Source organism: Cannabis sativa, chromosome 1 (genome assembly GCF_029168945.1).
Source record: "Cannabis sativa cultivar Pink pepper isolate KNU-18-1 chromosome 1, ASM2916894v1, whole genome shotgun sequence".
Taxonomy (NCBI): Eukaryota; Viridiplantae; Streptophyta; class Magnoliopsida; order Rosales; family Cannabaceae; genus Cannabis; species Cannabis sativa.
In genome coordinates, this window is record NC_083601.1 from 33,400,935 (window position 1) to 33,424,079 (window position 23,145).

Genomic DNA, 23,145 nt, shown 5'->3' on the forward strand with positions numbered 1-23,145 from the left:
TGTTCTTTATTAATAACTCGAGCAATTACTCGCAAGGATAGACAATAAGTCCGAGGGAACACTGTTAATGGGAAACATACGTTCAGCTAGATAAACAGAATGGCGGGCAATAAAATGCGCGGCACGATTCGCAGAACGTTTAACAAACACAAGAGAAACATTGGACAAAGAATTAAAACTGTTTTTGCACTCGTCCACAACCAAACCGAAAGCAGAAATAAGAGTTTCTGCACTTCTAATTGCTGCTGCACACACGAGACTGTCTGTCTCTATAACAGCCGACTGAAATGGGTTGTTCTTGAGCCAACTCAAGACTTCCCGAATGCCGATTATTTCAGCCAGTTCAGGAGCCACAGAGCCATTTTTCACCCCTGCAAAAGTCGATATCAGCTCACCAGCGGGGTTCCTAATCACACAGCCATAGCCGTGTTTGTGGAGAGAAGCAAAAAGGGCTGCATCTACATTAAGTTTGATTCCTGAAATCGGTTTAATCCACCGCTCTGAACCATCTCCATCTTTGAGAGGAGACAACAAGGGAATATTTCCTTTTCCTTGAGCATTCAACCAACGATCAAGACTCGATGTAGCGAATGACACCACAGCACTCACGCTTCTCGCACGCTGCTGCCAAACCAGATCATTTCTCGCAGCCCAAATGGCCCAACACAGCATCACCACTTTGCTTAAATCCTCACTACTAACTCGGTTAGCAGTAGCTTCCAACCACACCAGTAGTGAAGAGAAAGAGTCCCTCTCCACAGCAGCAAGACCAGCAAAACAAAAACAAGACCAAGCAAAGTTGCAGGAGACCAAAACGTGCCATTCGGATTCAGTAAAAACTCCACACAAAGGGCAAGAGCTATCGGTTAAGACCTTTTTTAAGCACAAGTTCTTTTTGGTGGCGAGACAATTGGAAGCCGCTCTCCACACTAGATCCTTGGCCTTAGGAGGAACCTTAAGAGCCCATAATCTCTTCCAGAAAACGCTAGCTTCAGACCCATCAGAATGGAGTTTAAGTCTTTGACGCAAATTATATGCACTTCGAACCGAGTAGAACCCATTCTTTTCTGCTATCCAATACCAGGAATCAATTCCACCAGCTTGATTTAGAGGAATGCCGAGAATGATAGCAGCAGTTTCAGAAGAAAACAAATCCTTCACAATGTCTTCATCCCATCTTCTATTATTTGCTTCAAAGAGACTACTAACAGTAAAGTTTTCAAGGCCATCCATCACAGGTATTGGTATCGGGTTTTCAAGAACAGGAAGCCAAGGGTCAGATGTTATTTGTACAGAAACACCAGACCCTATTCTTTTCCTCAAGCCAAGTTTAACGGTATCTTTTGCAGCAAAGATACTGCTCCATATAAAGCTCGGGTTCGATCCAAGCTCCGAGTTTAGATAGTCACCATGTGGGTAATATCTAGCTTTAAAGACTTTGCTAGCTAAGGACTCAACATTAAAGAGAAGTCGCCAACCTTGTTTACCAAGCATGGCTAAATTGAAGTCCCTCAAGCTACGAAAGCCCATACCGCCATCAAATTTGTGCTTGGTCATTCTATCCCAACTCATCCAAGTAATTCCGCTCCCATTACTATTGGAATTATTCGACTTCCACCAAAAGCTGGCCATCATTCTTTCAATTTCAGTGCAAGTGCCAATGGGAAAGAGAAAGACATTCATAGCATATGAGGGGAGAGATTGAACAACACTCTTGATTAGCACCTCTTTCCCAGCTCGGGATAGAAATCTACCCTCCCAACTGTTGATTCTCTTCTTCATTCTTTCTTTAAGGAACCCCAACACAGCGTTCTTATTGCGACCCACTATACTTGGAAGTCCCAAATACATGTTGTCTTCTCCTGCTTCTTGGATCCGCATCAAGTTACATATACGGTTTCTAGTGTCCGCTCTGGTGTTGGAGCTAAAAAATGCAGAGGACTTGTGGAGATTTACTTTTTGGCCTGATGCTTCTTCAAACAACCGAAGGAGAGAAAGAACCTGCCTTGCTTCGGCTTCCGAGGCTTGAAAATAGACATAGCTGTCGTCCGCAAACAAAAGATGGGAAATAGTAGGTGCACTCCTTGCGACTTTACAACCAGTGATGTATCTACTTGCCTCGAAATGTCTGATCAAAGAAGAGAATCCTTCCGCACAAACGATGAACAAGTATGGTGATAGCGGGCATCCTTGGCAGATGCCTCTAGTTGGGATGATCGGCCCCATTCTCTGACCACTATTAATAACATGGTATTGGACCGAGTTAACACAACTAAGGACCAGTCTAATCCACCGCTCATGAAAACCCATGATCCGAAGAATCGATTCCAAAAAGCCCCACTCAACTCGGTCGTATGCCTTACTCATATCGAGCTTTAGAGCCATGTAACCCTTCCTTCCATTAGTCTTTCTTTTCAAGTAGTGCATAGCTTCAAAAGCCACCATGACGTTGTCAGAAATCAGTCTACCCGAAACAAATGCACTCTGAGTTTCAGAGATGGCATTGTTCAACACATTCTTCATTCTGTTGGCCACCACCTTCGATGCAATTTTGTAAAGCACATTGCAAAGGGAGATAGGTCTCATATCACTCACTTGAGTAGGATTTTTCTTTTTCGGAATTAAGACAATGTGAGTATTGTTAATTGAATCTGGGAAATTACCTGACTCGAAAAAGTTCCGAACAAAGTGGACAACATCAGCCCCAACAATGCTCCAATGTTTTTGATAGAATGCTGGGGTCATACCATCTGGCCCAGGTGACTTATCCGGGTGCATTTGGAAGAGCGCTCTCCTAACTTCATCCTCCGAGATGGGAATAAGTAACTCATCATTCTGTTCTCTGGAAATAGATGGGCGGATACCATTCAAAACCGAGCCCAAGTTGATACCCGAAGAGCGAAACAAATCATGAAAGTAGCTTGTAACTCATCATTATGTTCTCTGGAAATAGTTAATATTTAATTATTTTAATAATATTTTATAATATGAATTTAACAAATATAAATTAATTTACAAAATAATGTAAAAATAATAGTATTTTGAAATTAAAAAAGTTTAACAAAAAAGAACTCCCTATATTTAGAGAGCTTATTGTCCATTTTTTTATTATAGAGAGTGATTTTTATATGGTTGAAGCTTATTTTTTCAAGTCTCGCTTCCTATTTCAACTAAATATTGTGTTTAGAAAACATGGTTGGAAATACTAAGTATACAAGACCTGATACTTAATTATATCAACAGTGGTATGACACTGATGATGGTGATAGACACACCAACACTGTGTAAGTTTGTGTGTGTCGTGCTAGCTAGGCCCATATTTATCCGTGCTTTTCAAAAAATGGATCGTGTCGTACCAATATTTTTAAAGGGTAGGCCTGGCACAGCCCGTAGGTCCAGTATTTTCATGCAATGCTAGGATACGTGCCGTGTTTTGCTCGTGCCAATCCGTATTTCTTAAATAGGCCAATTCATTTTCATATTGTGGCTTAAATTCGTACTTTACTTTTTTTTTATATTTTTTTACAATTACTAAATTATATGTATATTTTAAAGTTTTAGTTATATTTATATAACTTTTGAACAATATTTTATAAATTATATTATAAAAAAATTATAATTAGAATTCAAGGCCGGCCCTAGGCATAGGCGGGCTAGGCCCATGCCTAGGGCCCACACTTGTCAGGGGCCCAAAATAAAAAAAAAAAATAATTATTAGGCTTTTATTTAAGTGAAATTTAAGTATATTATAAGCAACAAATATTCATAGTTAGTTGGTTGAGATGGATGACATAATGTCTAAGGTCATGGGTTCAAACCCCATAACATTCTTTTTTTGATATTTTTTTTATATATATTTTTGAGGGCCTCAAAATTTAATTCGTCTTGGGCCCATATATTTTCAGGGTCGGCCCTGTTAGAATTTGAATATTTACTTATAAATACTCAAATTTTTATATCATATCCTATAAATAAATTTATGTATAATCTTAAAGCTTGTTTGGCACAGCTTTTGGAAAAGCTAAAAGCTATTTTTTAAAAAAAAACTGTGATAAAAAAATATTTGGTAGATAGTTTAAAAACAACTTATGGAAGAATTTATAGAGAAGCTACAGTTAAAATCTAAAGCTAGTATAAACCAACTTTTTGAAAAAGTTATTTTAATTAAAAACCTATAATTGTACTAAAAATATATTTACGTATTTATTATATATTAAAATAATAAAATATTTAAAATAAATAATATTTAAATTTCTTAATTTTTTTTTATGTTAATATTTTAATTTTTAATATTAACATTTCACATTAACTTAGAGTTTCTTATAAATTTAATTTTTTTTACATATGATAAAAATATAATTTAAAAATACTATAATTTATTTTTCTTAAATGCATATAAATTTATATTTTTTAGAGAAAATAATTAAAAATATGTAAAAAAAAATAAAAAATTTATATAACATAAATTTTAATATATTTATTATGAATAGATTATAATATTATCATTATCATTTATAATAGAATCTTAACAAATCACAGCACTTTAAAATATATAATTTACCAAATACGCTTCTCAGCCTTTTCCACAATTTTGCTGCAGTTATTTTTCTCACAGTACAACTATAGTTGTGTCGAAATGCCCCTTAGTTTTTCATGTTTTAATATATCGTGTCGTGCTTTTCGAGCTTGTCGCGTGTTGTAATTTTTGGACTAGTCTATTCGTACTTACGTGTCGTGCCTTTCGTGCTTCTCGTGTCGGGTCGTGCTTAATGATATATTTCTCGTGTTGTGTCGTGCCAATTTCTAACATCGTGTTATGTAGTGTCCAAATCTGTATTTTTTTGTGTCTAGTCGTGCTCGTGTCAATTTTGTGACATGTCAAAATGTCTAGCCTATATTTACAGCACTAGGAACAAGTAGTGCCTTTTAGCATTTCTCGTTTTCTTTATGAAAAATGTTAAAAAGTCACTTATGGTGCTTAGCACCACCAAAAAAAAAATATAAGTATTGGTCCAATTAAAGATTAAGTTCCACATAATTAATTTAATAACTATTATGGAATATCGCACTAACTATTTGTAAGACGTCATCGGTGCCTAAGACCATCTCCAATGCATAGTATATAATTTGTAATAAATTTGGCCAAAAATATGAGTTAGTGCTATATTTGTTATAATATTTGCTATTGTGCTCCATGCACAATAACATTTTAAGGTGAAAATTAGGACAAAATATAAAATAGCATTAATAATCATTCATAAATTAAATATTTTAAATATTTAAAGAATACTTAATAGCAATATTGTAATTAAAGTGTATACTAAAGTATATCATTAATGATAAATTGTAAAATTGTAATTCAAAAATTGCTTAAAAAAGTATATTATTAGCCAGATTTGATATAACTTTTAGCATTCAGTAACTTAATGGGAATTGGAATATTTATGTTACTGCAGATTTCTAATTCTGGAGGAAGCTTTTGAGTTTAAAAATTCCTCTAAAAATGAAGAACTTATTGTGGCGGGATGTAAGGGATGTCTTCCTACTATGACACAATTACGGATAAAAAGAGTGGCTATTAGTAGTATGTGTCTAGTTTGTAATATTGGGAAGGAGTATATTTTACATGCTTTAGTGACTCGTCCTTCTATTTCTCTATGTTAGAATCGCGAATGTATTGGAACGTCAGTGCAACTAAGTGATACTTTTATTGACTAGTGTGTGTCTTGTTTCCAAATGCTTGATATGGATAAAAAATATTTGATGGCAGCTATTTGTTGGGCTATTTGGAATGCTAAACATGAGCGTGTTTGGCAGCAAAAATCTTTGAGAATTACTAGTATTGTCGCCTCTGCTAAGGGGTACCTTAATCAGTGGAGAATTTCTCAAAACTCGGATTTCGAGTCATCTTGGCTTAATTTTCAGAAAGGAGATGGTGTGGAGCAATGTAGTTCACCTCAAGTCGGTAGTATTAAAGTCAATGTGGATACAACTCTATTTGAGGATTTCAATTGTTATGGCTTCGATTTTGTAGCTAGGGACGACAAAGGTTTCTTTGTGGAAGGATGCACAAAGCTCATTCATGGGTTTTGTTTCACCAGCTTTGGTAGAGGAAATGGATATACGTGAGACACTCAATTGGATTAAAGATCATCAATGGCAACATGTCTCTCTTAAATCTGATTGCTTGACGGCTATGCAAGCTTAATGAAGTTCTATTAGGATGATCTCTATTATTGACTAAGTGATTAATGATTGTAAAAGTTTTAAATTTGTTTAACGATCAATTAATATAGTGACTCACACATTTATTAAAGCCTCTATATTCTATTCTGATTGTCGTTTCAGATTGGAGAATATTCGATTTTACTGGCTACCTTGTTTGGTGGATGAAACTTTAATTTAATAATAATTTTGGAATTTTCATCAAAATATATGAAATTTTTAGCATGTGCAAAATTTAACACACTATTAGCAAAAGTGGAGAACTAACTTTCTCAAGAATATTAAAATATAACACTATGACACTATTTTAGCTTTTCATTAGAAATGATCTAATACCAATCTAAATCTACCCTTATGTTTTACTTACCTGTATTTTAAAATAGAAAATATTAAATTATTTTCAAACTATGATAGGAAAATAAAGAATAGCCTCAGAGAATACCACCTAAGAACAAAGAATTCAAAGAGGCCAATAACTAAAAAAAAAATCATTAATTCATGTCATCAGCCAAAACAAAATTTTTAATACATAAAGGATAGCTAGGCCACCAACCTGTGCTATCCTTACGATATTAAATACACATCTTACCAAATCTATATTTGATAAACCCCAACACACCAGACAGTTAAACTTCGTAACACATAAGGTAGCCAAATGGGAATTGGCTGTTTCCTCCAATGGTTTTATTGATCTAGTTTCAATACAAAATGGAGTTTCATTGTAATGACACGCTTGGTCTATTTAAACGTTTGATCAAATAACCCCTTTCATATAAAAAATGGAAAAGAAAAGAATGAAGAAAATGGCGACTCCAAATCATTTAAAGCTGTTATGCGTCTGTGAGATTGGGAAATTTTGTGTTTTACCGAAGATTGAAAATTGGGAGAGAGTAGGAACAATCAAAACACTTTAATTCTATTGATCTTCAAAAAGTTTCCAACATCAAGCTGTTTCAATAAGAAAGATATACCTGTCGTCTTCTTGCATATACATTCTGCCAGAATATAAAGTAACAAAAAAGAAAAGTAAAAGGAGAGAGGAATGCAGCACCTAAAATCTTATATGGAAATTTTTGACATCTGACCACAGCAGCAGCAGCAGCAACTAAAAATGGTACAAAAAGAAAACAAAAAGTCTGGTTTATATCACTTAGGATTATCACTCATTTCTTGCCTCTTCCTTCTCTGCAGATTTTCCTTCATCAGCAATTTGGAACCCCTCAATTTTTCGAGAAACCTCATCTACGGTTACCTTGACTTTTCCAGCTGCCCCGTTTGCTGTAACAGCTTCAGTGTCATCGTTTGTCAAAGGGCCAGTCTGCCAAATTCTAATGGTTCCATCCTCAGATCCCGAGGCATATGATTCCCCTCCAGGAGAGAAACGCACACAGTGAACAGGACCATGATGACCCTTGTTGCATGCTGCATTAATGTTTGTGAATTAAAACCTAACTCAAATCTATTTTCATGTAAATCTCAGCACATTCATCTTTATACTGTTAATAAGAAAGAATTTAGATATAGGAGCACGTACTAATCTCTTCACCGGTGTGGAAATCAAATACATGGATCCACATATCTTCTCCTCCAGCAATGAACTTGTTCCCGTATTTTGGTTCCAGCGAAGCTGACTCTACCGTGCATGGCATTTCATAGCTCTTGACCAACCCAAAACTGAATACACGTAAGCAGGAAAAAACACATCATAAACCAAGCAACAGAAAAAGCACATCATAAACCAAGCAACGGTAAAGACACTCATGCCCAGCAAAAACAAAAGCGAGTGAGTTTGTGGCTTACTAATTTGCATCCCAGAACTTAACAGTAGACCCATCAGCAGTTGTTATGTAGCGACCATCTTGACTAACCTCAGCACTAGTGACAGATGACTTGGTTTCAAGCGTTTGAACTATTTTACCACTTCTTACATCCCATAATCTGTATGATCAACAGTCACAAGTTAAATAAATAAAAAAAACCCAAGCATGGGACACAGCACAGGCCTCTAAAATAATATGATAGTTTTTAACTTTGAGTGTTTTCACAGAGATATGCATACCTCACACCACCCATATCAGTACAAGAACTTAATATTGTCTGATCACTGTGGAGCCATGCAACAGTTCTAATTGAACCAGGGGATTTGTCCACTTCTCTAGGAGGGGCATCTGGCCGATTCAAATCATAGATCCGAAGAGCTTTCTCAAATCCTCCAGTTAATAAAAGGTGTGTATCCTGTGTTGCATTGCGGTTGTCAGCCATTAAATATGATTTACAAAATATATTAATGAGAATAATATTTATTAGTAAAAGTACACCATCAGTCTTAGAACAAAAGGTTTCAAGAGACGTTTAGTAGTAGCCCATTTCATATGATAATTAAAATGTATATTGAAAGGAAAAGAAAAACCATAAAACTAACCATTAGAAATAATGCAAACAATAGCCATTACATAAATCTATAAGCAAAGCAATAAAAAATAAACATCTCAGAGACTTCCACATTATGTGGAAGCATTAAACCTATCAAGACAGGAAGGTGAAACATTTACAAACTATGAAGGATAAAGGGGAAAAAAGGTAAGCAAATGGAAACTAGCTTGAAGAAGAAGCCACCTCTGAAAAGGCACAGGCTCGGACAATGTGCTTGTGCTCAAAAGAGTGTAGTACATCCCCGGTTAAGGCATCCCAAACTTTCCTGCAAGTCAGGTCTAATATGTCAACTTTTTTTTACCATTACTATCTTTTTTCTTTTCAATTTACCGATCCGGAATTTTAGAGTAATGCTAAAGACACATAAAAGTTACACAATGATATGTAACTACTATAATCAACACAGTTAGGGAATTAACAACAAAAATGAATTATACATCAGTGTGTTTTGTGAGTGTCTTTCTCAGGGTTCGTAGTTCTCCGCAGCTTGATGTTCCACCAACAAGCATTAATAAAAAGGGTTGGAATAAAGAACAAAAGAAGGAAAAGTCAACCATCCTTCAGTTACTTTTAGTTCAGTATAAACTAAACGCTAACAAAAATCATCCATGAATCAGAATAAATGTTATAATTTGTGTGAAATCTAAGAGATCATCAAAATCATAATGCATATCATGACCTAATTAATACAAAAGGGATGTTCTGAATTTAGCTAAATTATAAATTAAAGTAATAATAAAATTGACATAACAAGGTACCCTTAAGAAATCAATATGCATGCAGCAGAGTTGCAGATGATAAAATAAGTAATACAAACTAAGAACTAAAGCAAGTGTTGTATTACACAAGTGCACTTGCTCCTCATTAATATTTATCTTTCACTTATAAGAAATTGATTTTTGTGCGTGTCATCCATGCGCAAGGGCCATGCTAATCTTCTCTATACCATTCAAATTTTATTGGATGCCCCCATATGTATCTCACATTCTTACTGCCACAATTCTAAGAAACAAATATGTACTGTCTTTTTCATTTTCTTTCCTTTAAATGAAAAAAATGTTGCAACGGTCCTTAGAGTAGGGTACATAATCATCACCCCTAAGGCTCAAAGCTTAAGACTTTTTTGTGAAAGCCTCACTATGAGGCAAGCCTTATAAACATTCTTAAAATTGCTAAGAAGTATCTTTTCCTAAGGACAAAATAACCTTCCCAATACATGCAAGGGAAGCGTAGTAAAAATATTGAAAAACAAAAGACAGAAAGTGACCGCTTTCAGTTCAAATATACATACAGCAACACATACATGATTACATTCCAACTCCAACTGCAGTCAATATTTAACAATTAGGCATATTTCAAATGAAATCATACCACTTTCCAGATATTAGTTCATTTAAATATTGTGTGGCTGAATCTAGCTAAGAATATAAATAGAAAGCAACAAAGAGCCATCGTACTGAAATATGTTTTAGAGGAAAAAAGAAACAGACGTACGCAGAAAAGTCAGCAGAACCAGTTGCAGCACGAAGAGCATTAGTATCCAAGCCGCAGCTCCACACTGCCCCTTTATGCCCTTCAAATGTTCCAATCCAATCACCAGTCTCCCCATTTCTCAGCATGGGACTAGAATCTAAATCACACGACCACCCATAAAGACTTTTCATTACATGAATTCAATCTTAACTAAAACATTACTACAATTTCATTACACATTTTTCCTACTGTCTTGCAATGCACTAATAAAGTAAGAAAATTTAAAGTTGGATTAAACAATTCAATATCTTCCTATACATCAAATAGTTATTCACTTGTCTAATAAACTAATTCATTAAAAACAACATTAAGATTATAAATCAAACGCACCTTTGCTGGCACTAATGAGGAAGAACCCATCAGGCGTGACGGGACTATAAAACAAATCGACCACGGGACGCGAATGGCCATGGCAAACAAGTGGAACAGCCACCTTCTTCTTATCCATATCGCTCAAAACTCCAAATCAGATAAAAACCCAAATACCAAAAACAAAACTAATCCTTCTTCTGATCTATATTCCAATTAAACAGGGCAACGAAAAAACCCTAAAACCAACACACATAAAGTTTCAATTTTTACTCTCCTAAACAATCAATCTCAAAGGCAAAATGGGCAATAAATAGAAACAAAATGATCAGCTAAACAGAATAGGAATTACGTTGATAAATCTGGGATTGTACAAAGAAATTTCAGTGCAAATAGAAATTGGCGGTATATTTGGACACAGGTGGGAAAACACGAGTTATTTTGAGAAATTCAAGAACCGATCCACACCTCCTAACCCTTGACAATGGCTCTGATTATGATAAAATCTTAAACCAAATTGCCCAGAATAAAATTAAAAAGTTCTAAATCAAGAAGGAAAAAGAAAAGTGAAAAAAAAAAGAAAGAAGAAAAAACTAAAAAAAAAAAGAAAATAAAAAGTAAGAGAACAGAGCTCTCTGCAAGAAAAGGGCTAGGCGCAAAGAAGATGGAAGAACAAGTGAGTCGGTTTTATAGAGACTAATTTTGGGCCTTATTTTTCCTAAATCGGATCTCTGTGTGTATCGTACTAGCCACCAGGGGCCGTACCACTGGGACTGTTGCTTTAGGGGTCACACCTCATGCCTCTTTTTCGTTTTTTCTTATGGGCCTACAACCAGCTTCGTCAAATACGGGCTTACGGGCCCATTTCTAATTGCCCAAACAAATATTAAGGAAATTCGACTTCAAAACACTTTATATTGAATTGATATATTAAAATGTGGAATTTTGATAATGTATAAGTATGAAAAAATATGATTTATTTTGATATAATAACTAATTTTGTTGTTGAGAGTTAAATAATGTATTCGTTATTATATAAGGAGGAGTTTCTTTTAACCAAGAAATCTTATTTTCTATCTGTAGTGTATATTTTTGCTAACTCATATATGCTGCTATTACCATTTTGCATCATATATTGAAAATATACACTCAAAAAGACAAATAATAAAGACCTAATAGATCTAATAATACAACTCCATTAGAAGATACATTCAGAAAGAAAATTGACTGAACTGACAATGATTTCAACACAACATTTTACAGCATACGAGATTACTGACGCTTCAGCTTGTTTAGAGGAGAAAAAATCAGCCAAAGATTTAGCAAAATACCCCAATGGAAAGCCATCAGAATCACGAACCAAAACTCCAAAACCAATACTGGTATTTTCACAATAAATAACATCATCCACATTTAATTTTAACAATCCAACAGGAGGTGCTAACTGGTTAAAAAGAATATGATCTTTTCCAAAGAAAAAAGAAATATTTCAAATGTGTTATGCTGTTTTATGATTCCTGAAAATGCTATTTATCTGCTAGCCTCAGATATTGTGTTAGTTTTGGTAAATTTGCATCTTTTATAGAAGTGGTATTTGTGTTCTTAACTTCACATAAGGCCCAATTCAGTTTATGATTTAAGTGTGGCCCATTTTGAAGTTGGAAAATGATCAGAGAATAAAAGAGACCGAACACTCAAACCCACCTTTCCCAAATCACGACCGACTTCTTACGCAAGGCAAGGCAGCACAAAGAGGAAACTGACTCTCCTCTCCTTGGAATATTTTAGGTACAACCATACTCATAGTTCCCTTTTCAATGGCAACAGTCGGGGTGGAATCTAAATTACCAGAGGCCATGCCGGAGGAGACTTGCTCAGCCAAGTCGACGAGGCAAGGGGAAGGTCTCAGACAGTACTACCTCCAACACATTCACGAGCTCCAACTCCAGGTCCGCCAGAAAACCCACAATCTTAATCGTCTCGAAGCTCAGCGCAATGAGCTCAATTCAAGAGGTTCGCTTTTTGGCCTAACCCTAATTCTTGGTTACGATAATTGTGGTGTTCGTTTGGTGCTGATTTTATCTGCTTGTTTTATGATGAATTTTGGGGCTGGGTTTTTGTTTTTGTTCATAGGGTTTGTTCCATTTGAAGTCTGTAAACTGTGGAATTTATAGGGTTGTTTGTCGCTCTGAAGAAGTGATATATTGTGTAGGAAACGCTTAAAAAGTGGTATTTGAAAATGGGGATTTTGGGAGGGATCCTTTGTATGAGCAATTTGAATTTCGATTAGAATGATTACTGAGCAAATTTTGGTACATACATAAAGTATCATGCTAAAATTTTGCTACATTTTCCTGTTTTCTGATTTATAAATCACCATCCCCTGTTTAAATTTGGTACTGAGAACGAATTTTTGTGTTACTGACATCGGTGGTAACGTGAATGAAAACCCATCCGGTTAATATTTTATTTAGTTTGGTGCTGTTTTAATCGAACAAGTACTTTAGCAAGTAAGTATTTTCTTGGTGAGTTTCGGTACATCTAGGTGCAACTGATTAGTGTTTCTTTTCAAAATTCCATAGGATATATGTTGGTAGTTTGTTTTTATTCAGAGTTGGTTTATTACAGTTTTGATTCTATGGGCATAGTTTTAAATTTGGAATGTTGCATTAGTGAAAGATGTTTAAATGTGTACAACAGTGAGGATGCTTAGGGAAGAGCTACAACTGCTTCAGGAGCCTGGATCTTATGTTGGTGAAGTAGTCAAAGTAATGGGAAAAAACAAGGTCCTAGTTAAGGTAAGTTTCACATGGTCTCCGGACTCTCTGCTAAGTTTGTGTTATTTGAATCTTCCTACTGTAATGGCTGTTTATTCTAAATTTGTTCAACCTAATGACATATATTTACTTCTTTCTTATTGCAGGTTCATCCGGAAGGAAAATACGTTGTTGATATTGATAAAAGCATTGATATCACAAAGATCACACCATCCACTAGAGTTGCTCTCCGCAATGACAGTTATGTTCTTCATTTGGTATTGCCAAGTAAAGTAGATCCTTTGGTTAACCTTATGAAAGTTGAAAAGGTTCCAGATTCAACATATGATATGATTGGTGGGCTTGACCAGCAGATCAAAGAAATTAAAGAGGTACTTCTTGCCATATCCTTAGTTGCTTAAGTTCCATTTCTTTACTTCAAGTATACAATTCGTCGCATATGCTGTATCGTTTTCTGATTGATTATTACAGCATTGATTTGTAAATTATGATGTGTTTCAGGTTATTGAGCTTCCAATTAAACACCCTGAATTGTTTGAGAGTCTGGGAATAGCTCAACCGAAGGTAATGCTGGATTTCAAGTTGTAGCATTAGCATCTGGTTAGCAACACCCTTCTTGTAATCATTGAATGTTTATCATTCTAAATCTCTGTTATCTTATTTTAGGGTGTCCTTCTCTATGGGCCCCCTGGTACAGGAAAGACTCTGTTGGCCCGAGCTGTGGCACATCATACAGATTGTACTTTTATCAGAGTTTCTGGTTCTGAATTAGTTCAGAAATACATTGGAGAAGGTTCTAGAATGGTTAGGGAACTTTTTGTTATGGCAAGGTTTGTTCTGATTTTTTTCTTTAGTCCATGTATTAGTGCTAGTTTCCTTCATTCACGTGGTATAGTTTTAATATGTTGCCTTAATAACTTCTGTCACCCATTCTGTTTGTGTCATTATGTTTTGCTGGTGTTGTGAGGCTCTTATATATCTAATTTTTCTTGGTAGGTGTGATCCATTGGACATAGATCCAATTTTTCAATTTTTGGGTTCCTTAATTTTTTTTTTTCACCCTTCCCGGTGGTATCACAATGCCATTGTGGCGAAATATCTTATCCATTTCTATAGGATCTCCCTAGAAAAGATTTTAAGTTCAATCCTTTTTTTTCTCCACTGATGAGTAAAAAAATATTGATGCAGTATAATTGAAGCAGTTGTATATATGTATGAAGTGACTATTATGCAACAACTATGTGCCCCAGCTAGTGGCATCTAGAAGCTTTGTGTCTTTGAACTTCTGATGTTTGCTCTTCTTCTGGTTGATTGCATGCTTTGTGCTCATATTAACATTACCATTTAAATGAGCATGTGTTGTTTGTTTCAGGGAGCATGCTCCATCAATCATTTTCATGGATGAAATTGATAGTATTGGGTCTGCTCGAATGGAGTCTGGAAGTGGCAATGGAGACAGTGAAGTGCAGCGGACTATGTTGGAGCTTCTCAACCAGTTGGATGGATTTGAAGCATCAAACAAGATCAAGGTATTCCATAGATTCTGATTCCTTACACACATAAAAGAGCTGTTATTGTTTTTTGATGTATATATATATCAATATTATATATAAGTATTATCCTTCATAATTCTGGATTCATTGCTTACTTGAACCTGTTACAGGTATTGATGGCAACGAATCGTATCGATATTTTGGATCAAGCCCTTCTCAGGCCAGGAAGAATTGACAGAAAGATCGAGTTTCCAAATCCTAATGGAGAGGTGAATTCTTTTAGTGGTATAGGTTGAAAAGGCTTTTAATTTTGTTCAAGCATCTTCATTTCGTCAACTAGAATGATTTGCTACTATTCTATTGCATCTACATAGTCCTCTGGTTTGTTTCCCTGGAGCCTAGACATTTTACTATGTTATTTGCATTTTTGGCTTGCAAATTCTGTTCAGCTTTATTCTATAGAACTGTGTATTGGCTAATAAGTCTTCTAGATGCAATACTTATTCACTCTTGACAATATTGCAGTCTCGTTTCGACATCTTGAAAATTCATTCAAGGAGAATGAATTTAATGCGTGGGATTGATCTGCAAAAAATTGCAGAGAAGATGAATGGGGCATCTGGTGCAGAGCTGAAGGTAAACTTCTCTCTCCAAATTCGTCAAATGCACATCTACTGGTGTAGAACATTTCCATTAATTCTTTAATTACGGGTCTCCAACCATACAGTGTAGTTGGTTTAATACTAAAATTATACACATTCGACACATGCAATGTCTGGTTCTGTCTACAGGCTGTATGCACAGAAGCAGGGATGTTTGCTTTGAGGGAGAGAAGGGTTCATGTAACCCAAGAAGACTTTGAGATGGCAGTGGCCAAGGTTATGAAGAAGGATACAGACAAAAACATGTCGTTGCGCAAGCTATGGAAGTAGTTCTTTAGCCGAATATTATGCTGCAAGGCAACAAGGCAGGCAAGAAGATTTACTCGCGCTTAATACTTTTTTCGTATGCAAAGTTCTCAAGCCCTCCGACTGTGCTGACCTTCGACTTTGTGCGTGTTTATTGTTTTCGGAGTTGGTAACTGGGTATTTTCTTTCACGGTCTGATCTCTGTGGATGGATTTATTAGGGGTTATACTTTTTATGAAATTTAATGGCTCGAGTGCTTTCATTTCATGTTCTCACAGATTCTATTTCTAAGCTCGAACATGACCCATTAAAATTGTGAAAACCTGATTGAACCGAATCACTGATTGAGATAATGGTCCATCATGAATTGTTTCACTTTTCACACCTTTTTCAATCTCGAAGAAATATATATGCTCCATTTTAGCGCTTCAACATTACTAGACAATTAATTTAGTGTTTATATTTGTGTTAGATTTGTACATGTTTGTGTGGTATGCATGGATATATATTTTTTTAAAATTTATACGTATGCATTTTATTAAAAAAATAAATATAATTGTATGTGAAAATATTAATAGGGTTAAAACTTGTTTATGTTATATGAATTATTTTGAGGAGTTCTATTTGTACTCTATAAAATAATAAATATATCTTGTAATTAAAAAAAATATATAAATTTAAATAATTTTTATAAATTACTTTTAATTTTTTCTTAAAATTATTTTCATTACTTTATGTTAATTTCAGTATTTGTTTTAATTTTATTTTAATTTTTGTCATAATATTTAAAATATAATTTATTTTTATTTGATAAGTATATTTTTTAAGAATATATTTTGAAAGAAAAAAAACATTCAATTCAATTAAATATATAAATTTTATATAAAATAAAAATTATTAAAATAAGGTATCTTTAGTAATTTTTAGGATGTAAATAAAAATTTTCATTATTTTTTAAGAAAATTACTTCATATGTTTTTTTTTAAAAAAAAAAATTATGGTTTGGGTTTCTCTCGTAGTTTCTATGTGGATTTTAGTTACGATTTAGGTTGTTCTATTAGTTGCTATGAGAGTTTTTATATGGAACTTTGTAAAATTATAAAAAAAATTATTTTGAAGTTGAAAAATGAAAAAATCTATATTTAAGTGTTTTATCATTTCCGTTTTGTGAAACAAATAATATATGCAAGGATTTTGCACTTATGTATGGTTGCAAGGAAAGAAAGTTAGAAATAAATTTCTTTCTTTGTTGTTCTTTTTTTTTTTTTTTTTTTTTGAAATATATATATATTCATAAAGCAATACTTCAAAAGAATAGATAATAAATCTAAAGGAAAAAAATTCTTCGTTAACATACGATTAATTAACAAACGAGAGTTTCTGACAATAAAATGAAGTTCAATTTGTAGATCGCTTAACGAAAAATATAAAAACATTATGAAGTAAACGCAATAACCCTTTACAATCCTCAATAATCAATCTAAACAGAGTGGTCACTGACAAGAGTTTCGAATAGACTCCACCGCCACCAAGCTATCGGTTTTCACCGTGGCTATGGAATATTTGTCTGATTTCAGCTAACTTAACGCCTCTTTAAAAGCCATGGTTTCAGCTAACATCGATTCCACTCTCCCCATTTTACACCGAGCTTAAGCCACCACCAACTTTTCAGCCATATTCCGATCAATAAAGCCAAAACCAAACTTTCGTTCTTCTTCAAATAGAGTCGCATCGACATTTATCTTGATGTTCAAAACTAATTTCGTCCAAAGCTCATTTCCGTCACTTGCCGCTAGCAGATGCAGCAGAGGAATATTTCCCCTATCTTGAGCTTTAATCCATTGGTCAAGACTAAAATCAACAAACTCCACAATCTCCAACACACCCCTTCTATGCTAGTTCCAAACCATGTCATTCCTGGCCGACCAAATCGCCCACAACACCATTAAGACCTGACATAATCTACTTCCATCAACCCTCTTAACCATTTCCTCAATCCAAGCCAACATAAAACCAAAATTCTTTCCAACTCTCCTCACGCCTACAATTTCTCAGCCGCGCTCCATGCAAATTGACAAGAATCAAATAATGAAAATTTGCTTCCGCAAATACACTACACATGGGACAATTCACTCCCACATCTACATATTTTTTTTGTAAACTCATCCACGAAGGAAGAAATCTCATCAATGATCACTAAGCTAAATCTTTAATTTTTGGAGGTACTTTCAATTGCCATAAGCGTTTCCAAAAGCCAAAATTAGCATCCATAGGATAAGCACATGAGAGAGTTTAAAGACAATTATAAGCACTATGAACTGAGTAAAACCCATTTTTCTCAAATTGCCAATACCATAAGTCCTCCTCAACGTCAACACTCAAAGGGATACCTAAAATCACCCCTTAGCAATTTAGAAAATAAATCACCCACCATTTCAGAATCCTACGCCGTTGGCCCCACTTGCAACAATCTGTTAGCTAAAAAATTCTCCAAGCCCAAGACAAGGGGAATTGGAATAGGAGAGTCCACCACAGGCAGCCAGGGGTCCTTCGCGATACTAATCGAAACCCCACTCTCCACCCTTTTATGCAGCCCCTTTTTAAGAATATCTTTGACAACAAACACAGTCCTCCAAATGAAACTTGGGTTTGATCTAAGCACATATGAAAGGAAGTCTCTATTAGAAAAATAACGATCTTTGAATACTTTGCTAACTAACGAATTAGGCCTAACCATAAGCCTCCACCCTTGCTTACCAAGCATTTCCAAATTAAAATCCCTTAGACATCGAACGTTCATACCACCAACATGCTTATGACAAGTTATGCGACCTCCAGACATCTAAATAATACCCCTCCCTTCACCACTATTAGTGGCTGATTTCCACTAGAAATTAGCTCTTAATTTCTCTACCAAATCACATAAACCCACAGGGAGCAAGAAGACACTCATAACAAAAGATGGCAAGGCTTGTGTAATATCCCAGAAAATAAATAATATTTAAATGGACATATTTTATTAAATATATAATTACTTGGGAAATGAAGTAGGATTATGATCTTACTTAGGTAAATTGTTGAGAAATTATTTAATGAAATACGTTATTTTGGACCCGGCAATTGTGGAAATTTAGCTATGTGGTTAGTAATGTCACAACATTAAATGAAAGAATTATTTTGAGAATATCCCGGATTAAGTTAGAATTTTATTAGAATGTCGGATTGGGGAATTAGTAAAATTACCATAAATGCCCTAGGTTATAATTTTAGTTTAGGTTTCTTTGAAGGGTAAATTAGTCATTTTATGTTTTTGACTTTTGACCTTTGAATTTTTGGTGGGCTGATTGTTATTTAAAAAAAAAGAAAAAGAAAAGAAAAGAAAGGCAAACCTTATTTAAGTTACTTCCAAGGCAAGAAAACAAAAAAAAATACATAACTTCAAGCTTCCTTTTTTCTTCTTCTCTTGCCGAACCCTTGAAGCAGCTGGGAACCAAGGAAAATTCATTTCATTTCTTCAATTTCCTGAGCTAATCTTAACCCTAGAAGTTAGCTAAGTGGAGGTATGATCCTTCTATTCTTCTCTTAATTAATTTTCTTGAGTTTAGTTAGGTTTTGGTAAGGGTTTTCAATGAATTCTGAGCTGGGGTATAAACTGAGGGTAAGGTAGGTTCTTAGGGTTGATTTGAAACTTGTTTGAATGAAGATTGAGTGAGATTAAGGGCTGTTCAATTGAATTGGTGTTGAAAGTGATGTTTAGTGCAAATTGTCAAGTAAGATGGTGATTTTGAGTTAAATGGTGAATTGTGATTAAATGATGTGTTGAATATGTTATACTTGGTATATTGAACTGTTCTGGAAATGCAATTTAGGTCTGAAATGGTTTTGGTTCGAGCTGGGGGAGAAAACCCAGAATTTTTCGGTACGACGACAGAACCTGGCCGACTGGATTGGTTATGGTGTATCAGAACCGGTCGACCGGTTACAACAGGGGAAAATTTCTCGGGTTTTTCTCTGAACCCTGTTTTGGCTCGGGGTTGAACCTAGTACCTGCCTTTGAATGATTTTGAGTTATTTGAATTATTATCAAGTTGGTGAAGGCTAAGTCTAATCGGTTTTAAATTAGGGTTTTAATCCGAGAAATTTAAATTGAGGTATTTATTGTGTTTCAATTGTCGTGACATAGGACCGGGATTACCTAGCTTGTTTTTCCACCCAGGTCGGCCATATTCTTGACTTCTGAATTAAGGTAAGAAAAGTGGTAAGCACCGTATGTGGTTAAAGTTTATTGGTTGAATGGAAGTGATCTTGATTATTATCAAGATTTTTATTGAGCCTAGGTTATGACCTAGGGTTGGAAACGGTTATTACCGTTATGAGTAATTACTCTTGAAACCGCGGTTAGGTTTCTTACTTATCGTTTGCTTTATCGGGCAACGATAGTGACATATTCAGCTCGTATGTGACGAGTGGTAAAAAGGGGTACTTTATTAAGTACCAGGACTGTGTAATGTTTAAAGGAATGCTTATTAAATTGTATAGTGAGTAAACATGATGGCATAAAGTTGATATTCACTTTTCTTTCAATTATTGTTTTGATCACTTTCTTGCTGAGTCTCTGTGACTCACGGGTGCTTTATGGTGCAGGTAAAGGGAAGGCTAAAGTTGAGCAACCATGAGTTTGTGGTCGCAGCAGCAATGTACATACCAGCCGTAGGCAGCCCAGTTTACAGGATGCTCTAATTTGATTGTATTTTGGAAAATATAAAGCTTATGTCGTAAAATACTTTGAAACCAGTTTGTAAATATTTTGAAAACAGGGGGACCCCGTACTCCATGTTATTTATCTTTTGTTAAACAGTTTAAAGGATGAGTTTTAACTATCAAAATTTAATTACCCACACTTTTAGTATAATTACATCTTATATAATTATTGGTATTTTAAATAAATTGCACACACGTGGCGTCCCTGTTGGACAGGGCGTTACAACTTGAACCACTAATTTAAGTAAAACTTCCTTACCAACTCTAGATAAAAACTTACCTTCCCACCCTCGGATACATTTTCTCATTCTCTCCTTTAAGAAGCCTAGCACTGCATTCTCATCCCTACTAATAATAATCATCAGTCCTAAATAAAAACTATCATCATTCGCCTTGCGAATATTCATCTGGGAGCAGATTTGGGAGTGAATCACACCAGAAGTATTCAAGTTGAGAAAAAAACTTGGATTTACATGCTGTCAAGAATCACACTCGAATCTATGAAGCAAGCTAAGAACTCGATGTTAGGTTATTTTTAGTATTAATTTTAGATTAAGTTTAGTATATTTTTAATTAAGTTTTAATCGTGTTTGGAGCATTTTTACGCTTGTTATCTTTTATTTTTACAGATTTAAAATAGAAGAAGATAAGAAAAATATCAGAGAAAAAGATGGGAAAAAGATAAAAAAAATATCATGATATTTAAAATAGAGAAAATTGTGGAAGCCGAAACTTCAAGCCTAAATTCGACGGTGTTCTGATTAGATTTTGGAAAAAGTCAAAACATGAAAGTTCTAGATCTCTCTTTTATCTTTCCGGAACATCTTGAATTGTTCAATTCCGAGCAATATTGAGAGAGTTATGGCCAAAATACTATCAGTCGACGCAGCAGAAAAAAATATCTCGTTTGAGGTTTCCCAAAAATTTAAATTCGAGTGGGAATTTAAATATTGAGTTTTTTCCATATTTTTAGGACTTCAATGCCTATATAAAGGGAAGAAGAGAGTTGATTTCAGCAAGCAATCTCAGAGAGAAAAAAAGTGAGAGTTCAGATACAGAGTGGAGAGATCAACTGTAAAATTGGAGGCATACTTCTCAGGGTTTTCAGCATTCTTCTCTTCTTCTCTTCTCTATTTTCATCTTTTTTCTTAAAGTTAATATGTGTAATTGTGCTTCAATGAACATGAGTAACTAAACGCTTTAATTAGGGTTAGATGGATATTGTTTAACATTGTTTATGGTTTTAATATGATTTATTTTCCCCCTAATTTCTATGTATTCTATTTTATTTGTGCTTAATTACTTTTAATTGCCTGATCACCAATTAACTGTTTATGATTTTGATGCGAGATCTGAGAAGTGAGTGTCAAATATGCTATAGTAGAATAGAACTGAATTTCGATATAGGACGAGCGTACCTATATGGTTTAGATAGCTTATAGGGTTTCTGTGTTTAATGCTTGTTGCATGTTAAATTTATCACGAGAGTAGAAAGTTTACATGTAATTGAGGTTTATATATCTGAGAAGACTATAAATTACCTTAGTAAACTTGCTATTGCATAGGAATTAATATTAGGAAAATAATCATATTAAGCCATATTCAATAAAAACAATTGAAATCAACACCCTAGTTTATTAACTATCAATTTTCTCGAATCGTTGCTTCCAACTATTTTTCTTATACTTCATTGTTTTTCCTATCTTTTATTTAATCAAATAGAAGTAAAAGTTTAATTTTAACGTACTTAACTCCACTCGCTGTGGGATCGACCTCACTCCTAGTGAGTCTACTACTTGAAACGATACGTACACTTGCGTGTGCAAAATATCGCAACAAGTTTTTGGCGCCGTTGCCGGGGAGTGATAGTTAATATTATTAAAAATTAAATTTTTTTCTAATTTGGTTTTTCTTTTTAGTTTTAGTATTAATTTTGTTGTTTCAATTTTTTATCTTTTTAGTACTAATTTAGTTTTATTTTATTTTACTAATATTTTATTGATGAGCTTGACCTGCAAGGTAAATCCAGATGCTATACCTTGAGGATTTTGCCCAACAACACAATGAACCATTCTATTCTGCTTGGAGGAGATTTAAAGAGTATGGAGAGAGATGTTATCCCACCTTCTCAAGTGGGTGTTTTACGTGGCTCTTTTATAATGGACTTAATGATGAAACAAGAAGCTGGGTTGATTATGGAGCAGAGGCAACTGGAGCACCTCTATTAATGAGAGGCTATGACGTAATCGATCTATTGAATAATATGGCAGATTTTGATTACGACTGGCATTGGGATCCATCACTTCAGGGTTGGAGTCACCAATACCCACCTTATTGCCCAAATTCATCTCAACAATCTGAAAAAGATGAACAACTACTAGCACTTATGCAATCACTTCCAGGAGAGATTAATCGCTTAACTGACATGGTGAGATCCTTATGTGATAATTCAATGGCTCATGATTCAGAATGTAATAATTCCAATGATGAAAGTTATGAGAGTTATTGCTACAATGAAGAAGGGTCATTAGTTGAGTACAAGGAAGATAATGAGCCTACAATTGAAGATCAAGATCCTTGTGAAGAGGAACTCATTGAATATGAAATCACAAGTGAGGGTATGAATAGCCACGTGGAGAGTGAGCAACAAGAAGAAGGTTTGTTAGATGAAAGAGTAGATACTGTGACATTGGGGGATGAGGAAGA

At 34.7% G+C, this 23,145-nt stretch overlaps 2 protein-coding genes and 1 pseudogene across 2 annotated transcripts; 1 reads left to right on the plus strand and 2 right to left on the minus strand.

The window, feature by feature from the left end:
- Positions 1–7,118: 7,118 nt before the first annotated feature.
- LOC115706194 (uncharacterized) lies at positions 7,119–11,250 on the minus strand. The gene is made up of 8 exons (XM_030633760.2): positions 10,853–11,250; positions 10,522–10,739; positions 10,153–10,288; positions 8,842–8,923; positions 8,285–8,460; positions 8,026–8,163; positions 7,760–7,899; positions 7,119–7,647 (listed from the first exon to the last, which is right to left on the minus strand). The coding sequence occupies exons 2-8, from the start codon at positions 10,637–10,639 to the stop codon at positions 7,385–7,387; spliced, it is 1,053 nt and encodes a 350-aa protein (XP_030489620.1). The 5' UTR covers positions 10,640–10,739; positions 10,853–11,250; the 3' UTR covers positions 7,119–7,384.
- Positions 9,545–9,638, minus strand: LOC115708525 (U6 spliceosomal RNA; annotated as a pseudogene).
- Positions 11,251–12,147: 897 nt separating the features above from the next.
- On the plus strand, positions 12,148–16,110 carry LOC115706196 (26S proteasome regulatory subunit 8 homolog A). Its single transcript, XM_030633761.2, has 9 exons — positions 12,148–12,513; positions 13,201–13,298; positions 13,424–13,648; positions 13,779–13,841; positions 13,944–14,107; positions 14,650–14,806; positions 14,941–15,039; positions 15,296–15,406; positions 15,562–16,110. Exons 1-9 carry the CDS (start codon positions 12,318–12,320, stop codon positions 15,700–15,702), a joined length of 1,254 nt encoding a protein of 417 aa, XP_030489621.1. The 5' UTR covers positions 12,148–12,317; the 3' UTR covers positions 15,703–16,110.
- The last annotated feature ends 7,035 nt before the right edge of the window (positions 16,111–23,145 follow it).

What these genes read in the sequence shown, in the direction of transcription:
- LOC115706194 (XM_030633760.2), bottom strand. Translation starts at nt 10,639, where the DNA reads ATGGATAAGAAGAAGGTGGCTGTTCCACTTGTTTGCCATGGCCATTCG. An exon ending in GAGCCTGTGCCTTTTCAGAG is followed by an intron (nt 8,461 to 8,841) that starts GTGGCTTCTTCT and finishes AATGCAACACAG; the next exon opens with GATACACACCTTTTATTAAC. An exon ending in ACTGATATGGGTGGTGTGAG is followed by an intron (nt 8,164 to 8,284) that starts GTATGCATATCT and finishes TTGATCATACAG; the next exon opens with ATTATGGGATGTAAGAAGTG.
- LOC115706196 (XM_030633761.2), top strand. Translation starts at nt 12,318, where the DNA reads ATGGCAACAGTCGGGGTGGAATCTAAATTACCAGAGGCCATGCCGGAG. An exon ending in GAACTTTTTGTTATGGCAAG is followed by an intron (nt 14,108 to 14,649) that starts GTTTGTTCTGAT and finishes TGTTTGTTTCAG; the next exon opens with GGAGCATGCTCCATCAATCA. An exon ending in CATCTGGTGCAGAGCTGAAG is followed by an intron (nt 15,407 to 15,561) that starts GTAAACTTCTCT and finishes TTCTGTCTACAG; the next exon opens with GCTGTATGCACAGAAGCAGG.